General features: G+C 43.1%; 1 protein-coding gene across 3 annotated transcripts in view; it reads left to right on the top strand.

Annotated features, from left to right (window-relative positions):
• Window positions 1-17,765, top strand: part of SETDB1 (SET domain bifurcated histone lysine methyltransferase 1) — a 1,213,210-nt gene that overhangs the window by 449,301 nt on the left and 746,144 nt on the right. For all 3 annotated transcript variants that reach the window (XM_069649750.1, XM_069649751.1, XM_069649752.1), the window contains exons 10-12: window positions 3,702-3,831; window positions 4,390-4,525; window positions 4,779-4,976. In XM_069649750.1, the coding sequence (XP_069505851.1) occupies window positions 3,702-3,831; window positions 4,390-4,525; window positions 4,779-4,976 (464 nt within the window). The remainder of the gene's footprint in view (window positions 1-3,701; window positions 3,832-4,389; window positions 4,526-4,778; window positions 4,977-17,765) is intronic.

Genomic DNA, 17,765 nt, shown 5'->3' with positions numbered 1-17,765 from the left:
AGGCCAGCGGACAATGGGACGATCTAGTGGTGGTCTTGCAGCCCTTGGTTCTCTCGCCACGGTGGTGGTCGAAGGAAAACTTGGTAAGAGGGAAACCATTCGCCGCTCTAACCACAGACGCATCCCTCACAGGATGGGGGGTGCTCACCTATCCCATCGGACTGCTCAGAGAGTCTGGACTCCGAGCATAGCATCCAAGCACATAAACTTACTGGAGCTACTAGCTGTGTTCAAGGCACTGAAAGCCTTTCAGGCACACCTGCAAGGGAAGACAGTGATGGTCCTCACGGACGGCACCCCAGCCATGTACTACCTCAACAAGCAGGGGGGGCTCTCACTCTCCAGGACTGTCCAAGTTGTCCCAGAACATCTGGAAGTGGGCTCTCAAACACATGTGAAATGACAAGTTAATTGATGTGTTCTTGGCGCACCAAGCAGCTAATGTTAGTGTATGCTTGTGTTTCTGTTTTTTTGCGTAATGCAAGGATACCTACCAAAATAGAGAGGTGAAAAATAGGTTCTCCACCATTAACGCATGCATAAGAAAGATAATAGGCTCTTTCTATTGTTTGTGACTAATTATACATTGATAGAGTTTGCTCTGTTTTTTATAGATATGTTGAGACATTGCACATTCGAATGTGTGACATCCTACACTTGTGAATATTGTGTCCTGAAGAAAGCCTTACATACACGACCAACAAAAAATAAGGACAAGTCGGTATGGGATCAAAACATTAAGGCTGGAAACGGATCTGTGCACGTCGACACAAAGATATTGGGGATTGTTTAGCAAAATAACAGGCTAAATTAAAGTCACCCATGTGCTAACACCACTACCCTTATGATTATATAACACTATGTGAATGCAACACAAGTTTCAAATTGTAGATCAATTGTCTCTTTTTATTTGTGTTTATGTACAATGAGATTTTTGCAAAGGTGACCAAATGGTCTGTTTTATTAGAAAATAATAAATATATGAACAATTTTTTGCTAAACTTGAGCCTACCATCTCTTTATATCTGCTAAAAGACTGATGGTCTGTGAATACATGGTTTTGGTGTGAGACCCAGTTGTGTCACCTCCGGTGAGGATATTAAAAGGTAGTTTGTTGGTAATCTCCTTGTTTCTCTCTGTGTCAACCTCAGAACTTTTTGCTTGGACTTGGAGATTATTTTCCTTATCCCTAGGTAAAGGGGAATCTTATTCCGCTCTGACCTAGTCTTTTATTCTTTTTATGGGTGACCTTTTTATGTCTCTCCATAGTGTGTGATTGGAGTTATAGTTTTCTATAACATTTGGGTTTAGGCTGGGTTGCCCCTTATGGGCTCCCCTTTGTAATTTCTCTTAACTGTACTTGGGTGAACTGCTATTGCCAAGGGGTAGAGAGGGATTTTCATCCCCATTAAATGTTATATAGTGAGCCAGCACCCCCCACCTTATGTGGAGTGCTGGGGGGATACAATGTATCCCCTTTCTCACTTATCTGTAACATCTTTGTTACAGTTGCAAGTTTAATTGAATGGCTGACAGTGGTTTTACCTTAGTGACTTTTTAGTCTTCTTACTCGCAGGCTGTTTAATCAGCCTCAGTAATGCTCAGAAGGGCCACCAGTCTGCTCGCATGGTAGGTTCCTTCTTTTTTCAACATTTCTCGTTTGCTTGTTGTTTTAGATTTTCCCCTGCCATTCTAGACGGGAACGACCTTGGTTGAAGTTTTGTCTTCGGCAGGTATCCTTTGTATTCCTCGCCTAGGCTCAAGTGTCTGAGAAGGCAGGAAGTAAGGGAGTAGTCCAAAACTCTGCAACCCCGTTGCCTTTCGCCTTGCCTGAAAGGAACCAGTTCCCAATGGGGGAGGGGAGGCTGGCTGTCCTGATTGGGCAGCCAGAACGCCCCGTCTGTAAACCGCATGGAGAGTTTGCAGAAGTTGTGCTGTGGTCCCTGTAAAATACTCCAATCCTGGAAGCTGCTAACAAGAGCTGAATCCGAAGAGGAAGATGAAGAAAAGACGTCTGTAGCGATTTCAGCCACCAGAGAGCCTGCTGTGTAACCGGACCCCGATGCAACCCTTCCCTCCAATCAACTTGGGGGTCCCGAATGTGATGACTCCTACCCAGAGGATGGTGAGGTCCACCAGTCTCGAGAAGAACTGCATTTTAAGACCTCCCAAAACTTGCTGCGATCTTGCTGTGCTGTAAACCGCCAATACTCTAGGACCTCTCGTCCTTGTGCGGTGCATGGTCTTCCGAAGTCCGAATCCATCCGAAACTTAAATGGACTCTTGCTGGATCTCCAAAGACACGATTCAAATCCTTGAAGTCCCCTTACCAGAGTGCAGGATCAGTGTAGAGATAATAGTTATTCATCAGAATCAGTCAAGCCTTTGCTGGGAGCCTCCTCTGATGACAGCTGCTACAAGTTCCCATCCAGTGTCCAGTTCTTTCGTCTCCAGACCAAGAATCCAGGGACTGGGTCCTGTGCTGCTGCATCCTGAAGCCATCCACTCTGAAGCTCTTGTTTTCTGTGTGCGCTTGGGTATTACTTACCTTAAGTCTGGTGTGCATCCTGTGAGGCTGAGTGGACGATTTGTGTGGTTGGGAGTTGGCCCATATCACTTGCCCAGGCCTAATGCTGGAACGCATATAGGGAGCCTTCTCAGAAGTCCCTGAACACTTTTAAATAACTCTGAAGCTAACACTTCCTTGATAAAGAAGATATCCTCTTGAAGTCTGACTTTCCTGCATTTGAACCCTATCCTGACCTGCCATAGCAGGCTCTTAGACTGCTAGGATCCCTCTTCTGCCTCAGAGAAAACGCATGCTATAGATTAGGGAAGGACCTTGGATGATCCGGATTCTGTCTGGAAATCACAACAAGGGTAAAACTATTAAATAGATAATTTTACTTAAAAACCTCGAGTATAAGTGTTATTTGGATACTTGTATTTGTGAATCTGTTACCTCTACAGCTCACATTTACCCCTCTTGAGATAAGTCTGGCTGCTCAGTCACTCTACCAACTTGTGTAGTACAGACCTTTACCAATAGTTGTGATACCTATTGCCAAGAGGACGAGGCTGGTGTAGTCTCCCACAGGGTTACTACATAGAAACTTGCCTAACACATATGAATCTAAGCGGATACAAGCATCAGAAATACGGTACGGTAAGTAATGTATGCTATATGTATATGTTTTAGTGATATGTTTTAGTGAATTTTAGTGATGCCTATTTGACTTTTACTTTACCTGCTTAGATTTTAAAGCCCTAATGAACCAGTATATTTTTGTATTACTTTGGTACCTATTTTATTGGAGTGCGATGTGTGTTTTTAACCGAACTTTTACACTTCCCCCATATCTCCTGAGTTCTGCCTTACTGCTTAGTCTGTTACCTTGATCTAGTTGGGCTAGACCTACATGCCCCTTACCCTGTTTACCAACCAGGGTGGCTTCTTGCAACCCTCCCTCAGGGCTGGTTCTGAAATTCCAAATGATTTTGGGGTAGTGCAAGAGGATAGCTAAGAAACCAAGATTACAAATGTGGTGGGTGAGCCAGTAAACTCACCCAGGGCTTAACTGTAAGAGATCAGCCAAGTGATGCAAATGTTTTCACTTGAGAACTGGGATTATACATGTATTTTGTGAGTAGCACTCCCACTGACCTCTGCACACTTGTGACCTACCTCCGATTCCTCTCAGGACGATAAGCGATGTGAATGGATTTATCGGGGCTCCACCCGCCTGGAACCCATGTTCAGCATGAAGACCTCTACAGCCTCAAGCCAAGAGAAGAAGCAAGCTGGGCAGCTGAGAACCCGCCCCAATGTTGGTATGTGTAGTTTCTGGTGCTCCTTGCCAAAAACGTAACTCTGTCCCGTGGCCCACATGCTCAGTGTAGATTATATCTAGTGTTTGTTTGGGAAGCAATGTGTGTCCATACTATCTGGTTTTCACGCACAATTGCTAGCAATGCAGTAATACCATGTTTTTGCCTGGCAGCATTCTTTCTGATGCACCTTAAATGCATATCCAAAAACGTATTGCAAAAAAGTGCAAAAAAATAGACATTTATTTTCCATGCTTGGCAGTATGGATAATTCATGCAAACTGCATCTCCTGCCAACCTGATTGAGAAAGTATAGTTAGTCACCAGACATGCAGGACCCTGGAGTCCAGCATAATTTCTAAACTCTCACCTTCAATTTGGTTGAGGTAGCTCGTTGTTCTCCAAGAGAGGACAATGGCCAAAGGGGGTTCAAAGCACATCAAACCCTTGTGCAGGTACTTTAAGTACATCAAGAATGTTTCCGTAGACCTTGACCTGAGGCATCCTTGAATCTTAATTTGGTTTTGTTCCTTTATTACTGCTCCTTCTCTCTTGCTCCAGGTGCTGTGAGAAGCAGAGGACCTGTTGTGCAGTACACACAAGACCTAACTGGCACAGAAACACCGTTGAAACACTCTGATCAATTCCAGCTGCTACACCCCCCTTCAGCCGAGTCACCACAGCTGGTCGAGGTGGAGTAAGTTTGGGCACTCTTCATTTTGTTCATCCATTGCTCTGCAGTAAAGTATGTGCTTAAGACCTTGCTTGCTTTGGCGGCAGAGATTATGGATATAGGTAACGGGGATGAAAGGTAGGGGTTAATGTTTTAGGGTAGATAATGAGGGCTGGATATTACCAAGATGGACACCTTTGGATTATTATTTTAGGTAGCAAAACAGGCCTGTGTTAGAATGTAACACATTTCTTTTTTTCCCTCTTTGCCCATCAAGGAGCCCAGAAAGCCAACTTTCTCAATCTCGGAAGCAGCAAGTGGCAAAGAAAAGCACTTCATTTCGCCCAGGGTCTGTTGGGTCTGGACAATCCTCCCCAGCGTCTCCTGTTCTTAGCGAGGCTCCTCTTACACCGGCACCTGCCCTTACACCCACTCCAATGCCTCCAACTAGATCCATGGTCAGCCAGCAGTATCGGTGAGTTACATGATCTCCCAATAACTGATATTTAAACAGCTGTGATGCATGACTGTCTGTTCTTTTAGAACACTCCTCTTGAAAACCGAAGTGTAACCTTTCAAATGTGTGCCCTAGACATTGTTAGGGGGGACATCGGTAGCAAATTTAAAAGACCAGCTGGCTTTTTATTTTCAATCTTGGCCCAAGCACACACTTCACAGGTCTTCACAAAATTCAAAACATCTTCTCATTTCTTTCTACGAAAATCTCAAAGCAATTCTAGAGTCTTCCTATAACCTGGATGACCTGCAAGTACAGAATCGTGGCATTGTTTCAACGCCTCTTCTTGCAGATTCTCTAAGATCTCCTTGATCTGCCTCACTGAATCATCTCTGGCCCATTCTTGCAACTGTTCTGTAATCGTCAGACAACTAATTTGTTCACCGAAATCTGTGTCTTTTCAGACCTCCCCAACCGCAAAGTTCTTGTCTGCCAACAAGGGGAGTGGAGCTAAAGTATTTACATTTTCACTACCAGGCAGACATCTAGATAGGGCGTCTGCTTTGCAATTGTGGTGATCTGGCTTGAACGTGATGAGTCATACTCTTAAAAAAAAAAAAACAAGGAACAGAGTTGACGCAGTGCTAAGGTTTTGGCAGAACGCAGGAAGGTTACATTTCTGTGATTGGTTAACACTGTCACCCTATGTCGGGCTCCCAAAAGATTTCTTCAAATGTTGATTTGATAGCCAGTAATTCCTGATCTGAAATATTGTAGTTCCTTTCTGCAGGGGTACATTTCTTGGACAAAAAGGCCACAGGGTGGAACTGACCCGTAACAAAATGTAATTGCGAAAGCACTACTCCCCCACCCCTATAGCTGTAACTTAAGCATCTGCCTCGACAAAGAAAGGCTGGTCCACATTTGCATGCTACAAGATTAGCCTGGTAGTGAACTTCTCCGTAAGGTACTAAAAGGGATCCTGTGCTTTGATAACCCAGTCAAACTGCAACCCTTTTTTCAGCAATCTGGTAAGCAGCGTCGCTACTTGTGAAAAGTCTCTAATGAACCTACGATAAAAATGTGCAAATGTGATGAAACTGTGGATTCTGTTTACACAGGTAGGCGCTGGCCAAATTACCCTGCTTGAATCTTGCTCTTATCCATCTTTAGACCCTCTGGTGAAATTACAAACCCCATAATCTACATGCTGAGTTGAATACTTTGAGAAATTCAAGATGTCCTTGGAGCACTTCATTTATTTAAAAAAACTGCAAGGCAACTTGGGCATTACGAAGACAAAATGGCATCACTTGATACTCGAGACCAAACCTGGTTCTGAACGCTGTCTTCCATTCTTCTCCTTCCCGGATTCTCATTAAATGATAAGCTCCTCTGAGGTCCAACTTCGGGAAGATCTTTGCACCCTGAATTCTGTCTAACATTACTGATATCAAAGGGAAAGGATAGCGGTTCTTTATTGTGATCTTGTTGAAGGCTCTCTAGGCAATACAAGTTTGCATGGTTTTATCCTTTTTTGGCACAAAGAACAAGGGTGACGCTGTGGTAGACTGAGCATGTCTAATGAACCCTTTTGCTGTATGTCCAAGTAGTCCTTCCTATGTTTTCCTTCTGAGTGCATACATTCTGCTACATAGTATTGGGACTCCGTCTTCTAGATCTGCTTTGCAGTCATAAGAGCGATGGTGTGGCAATTTACTCACTTGCTGCGTATTGAAACCCCCTTAGAAATCTTGATGGCAATCAGACAGAATTCCTACTATTGCCCCTACTGAATCTTTATCTACAGCATTTCCTTCCAAACAGGCTCCTACCTCAGTTACTTCCATCTTTTCTCCGTGAGTACTTCCTAGCAAACATCGTTCCTGGCAAAATTGTGAGTCAAACTCCACTGTTCTTCTTCCCCAGTCTATTTTAGGATTGTGTAGTGTTACCCACGGCATACCTAGAATTATTTGCAATTGGGGAGCATCAATAAGCTCAAACACCATTTCCTCTCAGTGTTCACCTACCAACCTTACGTCCAACAATTCAGTTTCTTGAGTAATGGGTCCTGATGATAACTGTGTACCCTCTACTGCCCTGATCCGGAAGCTATTTCACCACTACGGACACCCTTAGACACCTAGCCAATTTCTTGTCCTTGAAGTTCCCTGTGGCACCCAAATCAATCACACATGGAGTGTCAGGTTCTGTTTCCCTAATCAGGAATGTGTGCTTTGAGGGTGTAGTAGTTTCTTATTATGTTGTTGGTTGGGCCTTAACTTTCTTTATATAGAGTGTGGAGAACTGCCCAAGCCAAGATGGAGGTTCTCAGCAAGCATCCTGATTGGCTGTATGTGATATAAGGGGTGCCAATGGGCATTGTAAACTGCCTTTCATCGTCTACAGCCCAGCTGAGAGGACATGATATTCAGGAGTTCCAGTAACTAGGCCACAGAGGGCCTTCAGGGGCTTTCATTAAGCTGAGGTGGGTTTTCAGGAGGCACAGGAGAAGTTCAGGAGGCAGCAGGAGTTGGCAGGAGGTTGATTAGAAGACCAGAAGCTAAGTGACTGTTTGCAAATTTTCTAAGCAAAGATTTAATGAAAAGTAATAAGTAGTTGAAAACGTCCATCTGTGTTGTTTTGGAGACACAAGTTAATGTTAGACTTTGTTTCTAGGTGTTTTAAAAACTCTTTAGTCACGAGCGTCTTGCTCGTAAAGCTTAGAGTGGGAAGAGACTTTTTTTCGAGCTACGTACCGTTGCTAGGTTACTTTCGCTTGTATGCCCTCATCTCCGCTCAGAAGTCCTGTTGGGATTGTGAAGGTTTCACTGCCGGCGCCACAAGGATGCCTGTTTGTGCTTCCACTGTATTAACACAGTGGAAGTCGGGTCGCGGAGCGCAATCAAAGAGGTTTTTAGAAACTAGCACGTAAAGCAATTGTTTAATTAGTATGCACGGGAGCGAGGACATGTTTAGCATACAAATCCTTCTTTTTCTCAGAAGCTTTCCTTAACGTTTATTTTTTCCCAATCACAAACGCAGATTTTCTATGAGGCTCCTAAGCGCACATGCGCGGTGACGGAGCTTAGTGAAGAAACAAGACCCATCAGAGTGTGTGCGATTCCCTTTGACAGCACATCTCTTGACAATTACAAGCTCAGTAGGAAAGGCCAAGGCTTGTTTAGATGACTGAACTCTTGTACACAGTTTAGGTTAATATTGGTGTCTCGTGGAACTCTGGTGAGAAGAGAAACTTTAAAAGAAAAACCTCAGAGGTATGAAGAAACAATAAAATTGGTTTTCCAAGTGTTACAAGTGCAGACACATATGCTGCAAAAGCTGAACAGAGTTCAATAACAAAGGAAAAAGTTATAAAGAGACACTTGGAATCCAGATGATGATTTCTGCAGTATTTCACAGCACTTATTCAGGGGCTACTTCATACTTGCAGAAGGAGTACTAATGGGAAGGTTATAAATAGTAGTCTAGAAGACTAAGAATGTATCTCCCGTGAGCAATCAGCGGTTAAGTACCAGGTATATATGCAGGGGAGAAGAGGTAGTGTTTTGAGAGTGTATTTGTCTAACTGAGTAATGTGAATTCTTCTTGTCCCTTCTGCAGGTTGCGACTGCATTAGATGAAACATGGTGTTTTCTTATTTTATCCACTTTTCACCAGAGGTGTACCATGCTCAGCTGGTTAAACTTGGCTTAGTGTGCTACATTTAGGGGGGGGGCTGTTGGGGTTCAACAGCTTCTGCAGACCAACGCTCCGAGTCTGTCTGACATGGACCACCACACCTCAACTTGCCTCCCCAATGCAAAGATACATTTAACGTGATATGTGGCACAGCCATCTGTATTGCATTTGCAACCTGCTGTTCCTTAGATGGTGAAAATCTTTCGGCGGGTTTGAGGTCATTTTCCCATAGTGACCACTATCTTCACAATACAAACATAGATTTTCCGTCCTACTCTATGCTTTTCCTCCTTGGTCAGGAGGGTTCTTAACTGACCTTCTTGCACTGGGCCACCCTAGACTTCCCTAACTGGGAACTCTTGCTTCAGTTTCTTCTCACCCAAGTCCTACTCTCTGGAACACTTCTCCTCCGCTCCAAACTGTGGGATATATTGACCCACTCAATGCATTGCCCCACATAACTGACCTGCATTTGCCCAAGAAACAGCAACCTGGCTTGGCTGGCTCCTGTGTGCATCAGGAACTGCGTTTTGGCAGCAGCAAAAAAATGGCTGCACCATCTTGACTCACACACACTTCAGGCAAAATGGAACAACGGTACACACACTGAAAAAGTATGCCAGTGTGTTCTGAGACATAACTGGAATTAAGTGAAACAGGCAGCACTGCATTGCTGCAAAAGCCAAATATTTCCTTTCAGAATGAAACATTTCCACCCTTTCAAAATGCTGTTTGGTGCCAATTCCACCTGTCATTCTGAAACCACTGTGAGTAAAAAGGCCCAGTCAAACCAACTCTCAGAGAAATCAAAAGCAACTTCATTTTTCCCTCGCACTGGAACACGCATTTATTTCTTGACAAAATGTATCCAGGCGGAGCAGTTCAGAGACTTTTTACTATCTGAGCCAGGTCAAGGATAAATGTAACTATAATTTAGCTTGAGCTGCAAACCGAATTAAAGGAAGAAATAATAGCAGTTTTTAACACATGTGGAATAATGGGCTGTGCTGACTGAAGAGAAAAAAATGTACCTGTTTAAAACTCAATTGTTAATGAAAGCCTGCTTACTTAGCAATGTAAAGGAATTATGTTAGTGGTGACAAAACACACATAGGATATCTTCTGTCATAGGTTGGTTCAATTCAAGACCCAAAGTAAGAAATTAAACAGTTTAAAACACATAGGCTGGAGTTGCAAGCTCTCAGAAAAACCTGTTATTCCAGTTGCCAGCCCTGAAACTCATCCAAGGGAGTAGGTGCAAAGTGCCAGCTTGAATAACTTTGAATGGGATAGGACAATAAAAGTTCACATCCTCATCAGACATTAGATATTGTTTGGTGGGGTCTTAGTTTATCAACTTAGGTTTCCCCGCACTATTGACAGTGTTGCATGCTAGTGAAGTTACAGAGAGTTACCCCTTGCTCCGTGAAACATGTACCAATAACGGGAGGAAGATCCTCCTTCACTTGTTGCAGCACCACAAAAATGTTTTTATTCAAGCAGTGATTGTAGTTATATTTAGTACATTCCAATATTTATTGGTTTAAGAAGTGGGTTGCCCTTTGTGACACACGTGTTTCGGCAAATTAATGCCTTTTTTAATCAGGGCCAGTCATACTTTCGAACACAATATTCTTGGTTTTAGTAAGCTTATTCACGCATGAATATAGGGGTTTTAATCCCACCAAAAGAATCCGCTGTCTCCTCGCGTCGGCTCTGAGGATCTTCCTACCGTTATTGGTACTCATCAGACATTAGTCTGTGCTCCAGGCTAGGACAATAGCAATCCTGGGATACTCAACTGCAAGTGTGAAGGGACCATGAAACCTCGAAGACTGGAAAGTCACTTGCCTGGGAGGAAATGACAGCTGCTTGCAGTTGAAGGAAGAAAAAAAAACAGTATCAAGTAACAAAGGGATTGCCTTTTGGTTACAGAGACTGTTACAAAGGAACTTTAAAGACTTTTATTTCTGTAGCAAGAATTAGCAAAAACTTTAAAAAGGTTGCAGTTTTAAACCTAATTCTGTGGGCTATCTGTTAAACCCTGGTATAACTCATTGCCGCATGGGGAACAGAAGTTATGAAATATGACCAATTCCAAGGAAAGTATTAATGTGGCAAACATAAGATTTTGTACATACATCTCTGGGGACAATTCACTTGTAGGCCAAATCTTTAATGTGTAAAACTACCAAAATGTATCAGAAAGGCAAAACAAGGTTGCACAGACTGGAGGATGGGACTAATCGGTGCTGCACATCATATGTAACCTGTGGGTATAATTTTCCAGTAGATTTCACATGTATAAATGTATGTTTTTGGCAAAATCGTATTTTAAGTAAAGTAAATATGGGAGTGTTGCGACATTGTAAACCTCACCTCATAAACCTGACATCATCCCCTTAGAAATCCAACCAACTGAGAGCGAGGCGGAGACTAGTTCCCCTGCCCAATCCAAGTAGTTTAGGGGCGAGCTTAGTTAACCTTGATGATGTCCTTTTGCATGATAAATAAGGGTCCCTGACGAGACACAGGAGACACCGATTCCTGATTTCTTACGCCAGCATCCTGTTCCTGTCTGCTCCTGTCTTCATCTTGCATTTATGCATCTAAACTCCAGATCCCAACCACAAGGCCAAGCATTGCTGATTCTGCTTCAGCTAGGCCTCCATTCTAAAATAATCCCAATAACTAATGGAAACGCTGTGGTGTTTTGGGAAGCATCCTGAATTAACCTGGCTTGTTGCCACTCACTGCATGCTGATGCCCTATCTTATCCAGTACCCAGAATTGCCAGTCCAGAAGAACTATCCTTTGGTATCCAGTCCCTGCCCAGCTGACCCTGTCCCGCTGATTTTGTCCGGCTGTCCTTTGTTAGACCAGATCTGTGTGGCGGCCAGAACCGCTGACTGTCCAAAATCCAAACTGAAAGTTGACGGAGTATCAATAGGAACCATAGAAAGCCATATCCTAACTTGCCTTTCCTTGTCCTTAGTTCCACTCTCTAAATCTTCCTATCCTTATCATTTTAATATTGTCAAAATCATTCTTGAAACCCTGCCTTTGATTCCTTGTGCTAGCGCCAACATCTTTAATAATTTTGTCTTGTAAAATCCTGAGCTATTCTGTTTGGAGTGATCGGACTGGATCCGTCAGGGCAGGCGCAGAGGGTTGAACTCGCGAGTCAACCCTGGGGCTTACTGTGTCTCAATCTGGTAGCCTAGCCTGAATGCCCTAGTGTAGAGTAAAACTGTCCTTGTCAAAATTGATTTCTTTTCCTTTTTCGCGCCTTCATTTTCTCAAACGCACCTCACTAGATCTCGCATTACTTACTCATTTTAACAACTAGAGACCTCATTTCACTTTCATATTGTAACTAGGATCCATAGCTACGACCCAACACAAAATCCGCACCAGACCAGATCCATGTGGCGACCAGAACCGCGGACTATCCAAAATCCAAACTAAAAGTGGACTGCGAGTATCAATAGGAATTTTAAAATCCTTTTTTCTCTTGTTTGGGAGGGAAAGTCAGATTTTAATTCTTTTTTCCAGTTGTCATTCCTGATTACGTGCTGATTCTGTTTATCCACTTAGAATTATTATTTTCTTTTTATTGTTTAGTTGAATTTAATCAAACTTTCAATATTATTACACAAGTTAACTTTCTTAGACATTTAAAATGATATACAATATTTTACAAACCAAGAATAAAATTAATCAACAGACACAAGGTTAATAACTCACATAAAACCAATTTCTCATAATGTCACAAATGAAACAAAATGAAGTACATTCCTGAATTATATCCCAACAGCGCATGACCCCAAACTGGCTATTTTCCACCTCTTCATGATTCTAGTTGCAGACAGTTCAAAAAATTAATGGTGGCCAGCTGAATTGGCAGATGTTCACCACTCAAAATAATTGCCCAACTGTCATTCCATTCCAAGTTGCCTAAATATTTGCAGTGTCTGGTATAGTGTATTTGTCTGAGATCTTGTAAAGCTAGACACTGTGTAATCAAATGTTCCAAGGTTTCCTTGACACCTATGTTGTTAGAGAACTGACAGATGTTCTCATGTGAATGCAACAAGTGTTGCCTTGTAAGAATGTCTTTTGTATGCCATAGGTTAAATCGCAGGCGTAAGATTGCTAGCCTGTACTTTAAAGTAGGTGCACTGACTAGATACTTCTTGGGAGGAAACCTATGAGAGTCACCATCCTTATATTGAGTGCATAACTCACAAGTTCGAATCATCCAGTCAACTTGATATAGTTTCCCTTTGGCCTTATCAGGATTAGTAATCAGCAACTCAATGGTGATATCGGAGAAAGCTAATATATGACACACATTATTTACCCTGGAGACCATCTAGGAATGTTTGGTAGAAAACATAAGCAGATGACAAGCTTAGGATGCTGTTGACGTTTGTAGAAATTAAACATTTCCTGAATAAGGCACATAGTCTCCAATTGTATAGCGCGTGGAGGGAAACCAGACCCAGTTCATACCTTAGCCACAAATGCGGCACACATGCCAGTAGATGCATTTTGCCTCTAAAATTGTGCTTCTCATTTATCAAATTGAAAGCCAGAGTTACTAGTAAGGGTCTCCAGGCCATACAGTCATGCTGGGACCGCCTTTTGATTCCAATAGAACCATGCTGGTTTGATGGAGAAGCAGAGTTTTCTGTGTTCAATCTCAATTCATTTTGTTGAATATAATCTTGAAATGCTGATAATAGGTTTTGAAGACCCAATTGGGTTTTAGAGATTAACACAAGGTCGTCTGCGTACAGCAAAGCCTTGATTGGGTAACCGGCCAATTTTGGGGAATCTGAGATTACTTTTGCAAATACATATCTGATATCATGCATGAAATAGTTGGACACCGATGATGCCAATAGGCACCCTTGTTTGAGGCCACGAGCTGTGTGGATGGGTGCAGAGAGGACGCCATCAAGTGAGAGACGGACGCGCATGGACGTCTCGGAGTGTAGAGCGTGGATAATTTCGTAAAGGGTCACCGGACAGTGATCTCTTGTTAATTTCTCCAACAGCATTACACGCAAGATGGAATCAAACGCAGAGTGCAAGTCTACGAAAGCAAAATATACAGCTTGTCTCATGGCCTGGGAATGTGCCTTGATTGCATTCAGGCATATTAAGTTGACATGTGTACCCATGCCAGGCACAAATCCTGTCTGATTCGGATCACGCAGATCGTTTGCAAGTGTCCATGTATTAAAATCCCGAAGAACTAGCTTAGTGAAAATCTTGCCTGGGGCATCGAACAATACAATAGGCCGATAGTTTTGTGGTAACATGTGATCCTCCTTTTTAAAAATAGGGATGATCACAGAAGTTTTCCAAGACTTTGGCACTACTCGCGTCTTGACTACGAGTTGAAAGATCTGATCCACAACTAGTGCCCCTTCAGAAATGTTTGCTTTGAATATACAATTAGTAAGTCCATCAGGCCCATTGGCCCTAGATGAACTGGCGTGTTGTATCAGATCTGCAATGATGGGTGGAGAGAAGAACAACTCGTTGTTGCTGACGGTGCACTGAGGAATTTGTCAAAGTGTGGATCAGCATAGAAGTTAGAATAATAATCAATCCACTTATCTTCGTTAACCGCAATTAATTGTGCATCTGCCTGCATGTGACACTATTGGTTGAGTAAATACTACATCTGGGCTGAATTTTTGTTTACCATAGCCTGACCCATCTGTTCGCTGTCGTGTTGAAACATAACATTTTTTTTTTACTTTACCCAGTTCTTATATTGGCATTTGACAGTGTTCAACTCCTGCCGACCTGTCATCGAACCAGCAGATAGTATAGCCCTTCTTTGCTTCCGATATACTGCTCTTTGTATTTGAAAATCGGAATCAAAGGCGTGCTTATACTTAAGCCATTCTTTCGAGAATATAGAGACTGTATTAATATAAGGCAGCAATAGCTCTGTGTAATGAACTGGACCAGAGGTCCTAGCATTTCTCTCCAAGGTGTGCCTATATGTTGACACTTTTGCATCCGTCCATTTTGGTCTATTCTTCGCGGTGTTAACCATCAAACAGTGATTTGCGATGTGCTTTCTCTGCTGCTGGTGATCTTTTGCAATCGACAAGGAAAGTAACTTGTGGTCACTGTGTGGTAATGTAAGGATCTCCAAACTATGAACTTGTTGGAATAAGATTTGATCTACATATATGTAGTCAATGATGCTGGTACTTTCTTATAAAAGCAAACACGCCAATTATGTTAACTAGGTGCTTTTATTAGGTAATGTGAAGCACAGTATCTTGAGACCCCCAACACATCCAAGATCTCAGGTTCAACTGTTATAACTCAAGCAACAACAAACTATCCAAGGTTGTGTTCCAATTAGAGCATCATGTTGCATGCTCATTCTAGAATGAACATGGCAAAGCATAAAACAAGAGTCATTTATAAAACATACTTGTGTTACGAAACCACGTGGACTGAGCGGGGATGTCACCTCGAACAGCCCCATTCACCATTTGAAACTTTCTACCATGAATGAAGTCCATGTATGTGCATCTTTCGTGTCACGCTCGATATTCCAACGATCTAAATTTAAGCCCCCCAAAATTAGTGTGTGAGATGTTCCTTCCGATGTTAGATATAAAATGCGACTCAAACCTGCATAAAAAGCCTCATCTGTCAACGCTGCCGGATTGCGATAAAGGTTTACTAAGGCCATGGTTTTGGAGCCACAGGTGATTTTTACCAGTAAGATATAGGCACTTTCGGCCTCCCACGCTGAGATAGACAAACCCATTTTTAATTTACTGCTACAAGTAGTCCTGATGACGGCCTCCCTCCTGTCACTAAGGCTGGTAATACTATAATATCGTATCCATCCCAAGTGGGTGAGGTGGTTAACCAGGGGTCTTGCAAGACAATTATATGAAACACTTGAAGGAGATTTCTGAAAGGAGGATTGCAAATGGGAATGCCCTCTTGAGTTCCAACTCGCAATTTGCAGGGCCCTTCGTGGCACCAACGGTGATGGTTACTTGACCGCTAAAGAGGGAAACCTAGAGTCTCTTGGCTCACATGTTTTTGAACTTTGATAGATGTTTGATTTGGGGGATAAGCTTTGTGGTTGGTTGATCATGATCTTCTGCCAGCAAAAAGCCCATATGAAACACTCATTTTTGCCTGCCAGATGATATTTGCCACCACTCGCGACGAAATCCATAATCTAATTATGGATTGTGAAGAATCTGCAATAAATTCAATTTTTTTCAATGTCTTGTGAGGAGACCTCTTTAGAGCACTCGCATCACTAAAGATATTGAGCACACTCCTTCTATTCAAAAAATAAGAGGGGAATTACCCTCTCTGCATTTCAATATGAACAAGTGGGCATTTCCAAATCTTTGATGTGCTGTTTTCGAGGACAAGGTAGAAAACTGATCAGAGTTGGAACTGTGGCCACGTGGTCTCTGCATCCGAGGATTGTAATTGTGGCTCGGGTGCTTAATCCAGCAGCGCCAGTGAGGTTTGGCATGTGGAGATGAGGAAAAGCGGCGTTCACTCCCTGATTTGTGGAGCCACTGATCGACGGTTGAGATGAACACCCTGAGAGCATTGACGCACGTTCGGACAGATTTGTTTTATTGAATCAACCGTCTCTCAAGCCTGCTCAGCATCGCTGGCCCAGAGCAGCTCATAAGGTGTTTGAAAGGTGACCACTTTTTTTATTGGACACACCAGCGTTGTGCTCCCTTTCAACGCCTCCACTTGTTTAATTCAGTCTACAAGTTGATTCAATGGCGAATAGGCAAGTGGCAACGAGGGCGTGACTGCAGAGTTGGCAGCACCCTGATGACTTTTCTATCAAAAAACTGCCGCAGTGTGTTGATTTTAAATTGGGGATCGTGCCACCAGGTTGGGTACCAGGCACCAAGTTGCGTTTGGTTGCCAGAGGGGCTGAGCCACCAATCGCTTGGAAGAAAGCATTAAGAGTATTCTTCGAACCTCTGTAGCCAGGCATGTTTTTGGATTTCTGAGCAATAGCACAAGGACCCTTGATCACCAGCAAGTCAGGGGGTGGTGGGGGGGGGGCGTAAGGGGGACAACTCCAAAGTGGCACACTGTTCACCAGTACAGCCTGGATCTGAAGAGATCAATGTATGAGGTGTCTTTCTCAATGACCTCTTGTGTCGGTTCTACACTTACAGGGCGAATAATGTCCACAAAGGCTGGCAAAACAGGCACCTGCATCGTCACAGGTGACTTACAGGGCAGTATGCATGGGCCAGACATCTATGTAACATTTGCATTTCCGAGTGTTAGGCAGAAACCTGTGCAGTTCCCTCTGGGACCACTGCAAAAGATGTAAGGCTACAGGTGGTTGGCAGTAAACCCAATTGGTAGCAGTCTGTACCACCCAGATTTACCTGGTAGCTGTGGCTGGGCAGTCGGACTTCTCTCAAGAAGAGTTAGGCAGTATACAGAGTATTCACAATAGGTCAATAGGACACAGTAGAACAAGCAAACACTGACCAGAGCTTGGTGTAAAAGAGATATACTTATTTATTTAAACACACATCTAGTTAAACAAATTGGCACTAATATCAAGCAGTTAAAAAAACACGGTCACTAAAAGATATACACTCCCTTCAACGATTATTAGACAAGTCTTAAGTAAAGCAACACTTATTTTCAGACAGCGGTGAGCGCTTAACGAAGATGGCACTCTAATCAATCGGTTTAAGAGGGAGAGAAATGCAGAGCAAAGATAGCAACAGATCCCAACACTTTCGGAGAACACAGTAGGAGAAGAAGGCAGGTTAAAACCATACAGTCAAAGTTAAAAAGGCCGGACCCACTTTAATAGGCGCCGGTCAAAATGTGTCCAAGGTCACACGGTTGAAAGTGCCAAAAAGTCTCGCAAAAGGTTCAGAAAGAGTTGGACCAATAGAAAGGGACCAGTTAGATGGTCAAGGCGGCCAGCCCAGTCCAGAAGGTTAAGGGGTTATTGTTACCTTGCAGCAATCTTTAGAAAGGGAGGCCTGGCGGACACGGTACCCTTAAATGGTGAGAACGCTCCAGCGGGGGCAG

The sequence above is a fragment of the Ambystoma mexicanum genome, chromosome 1p (genome assembly GCF_040938575.1).
Source record: "Ambystoma mexicanum isolate Mex_15411 chromosome 1p, UKY_AmexF1_1, whole genome shotgun sequence".
NCBI classification, from domain to species: Eukaryota; Metazoa; Chordata; class Amphibia; order Caudata; family Ambystomatidae; genus Ambystoma; species Ambystoma mexicanum.
Note: the sequence above shows the minus strand (reverse complement) of the source record. Positions and strands in the feature narration are given on the sequence as shown.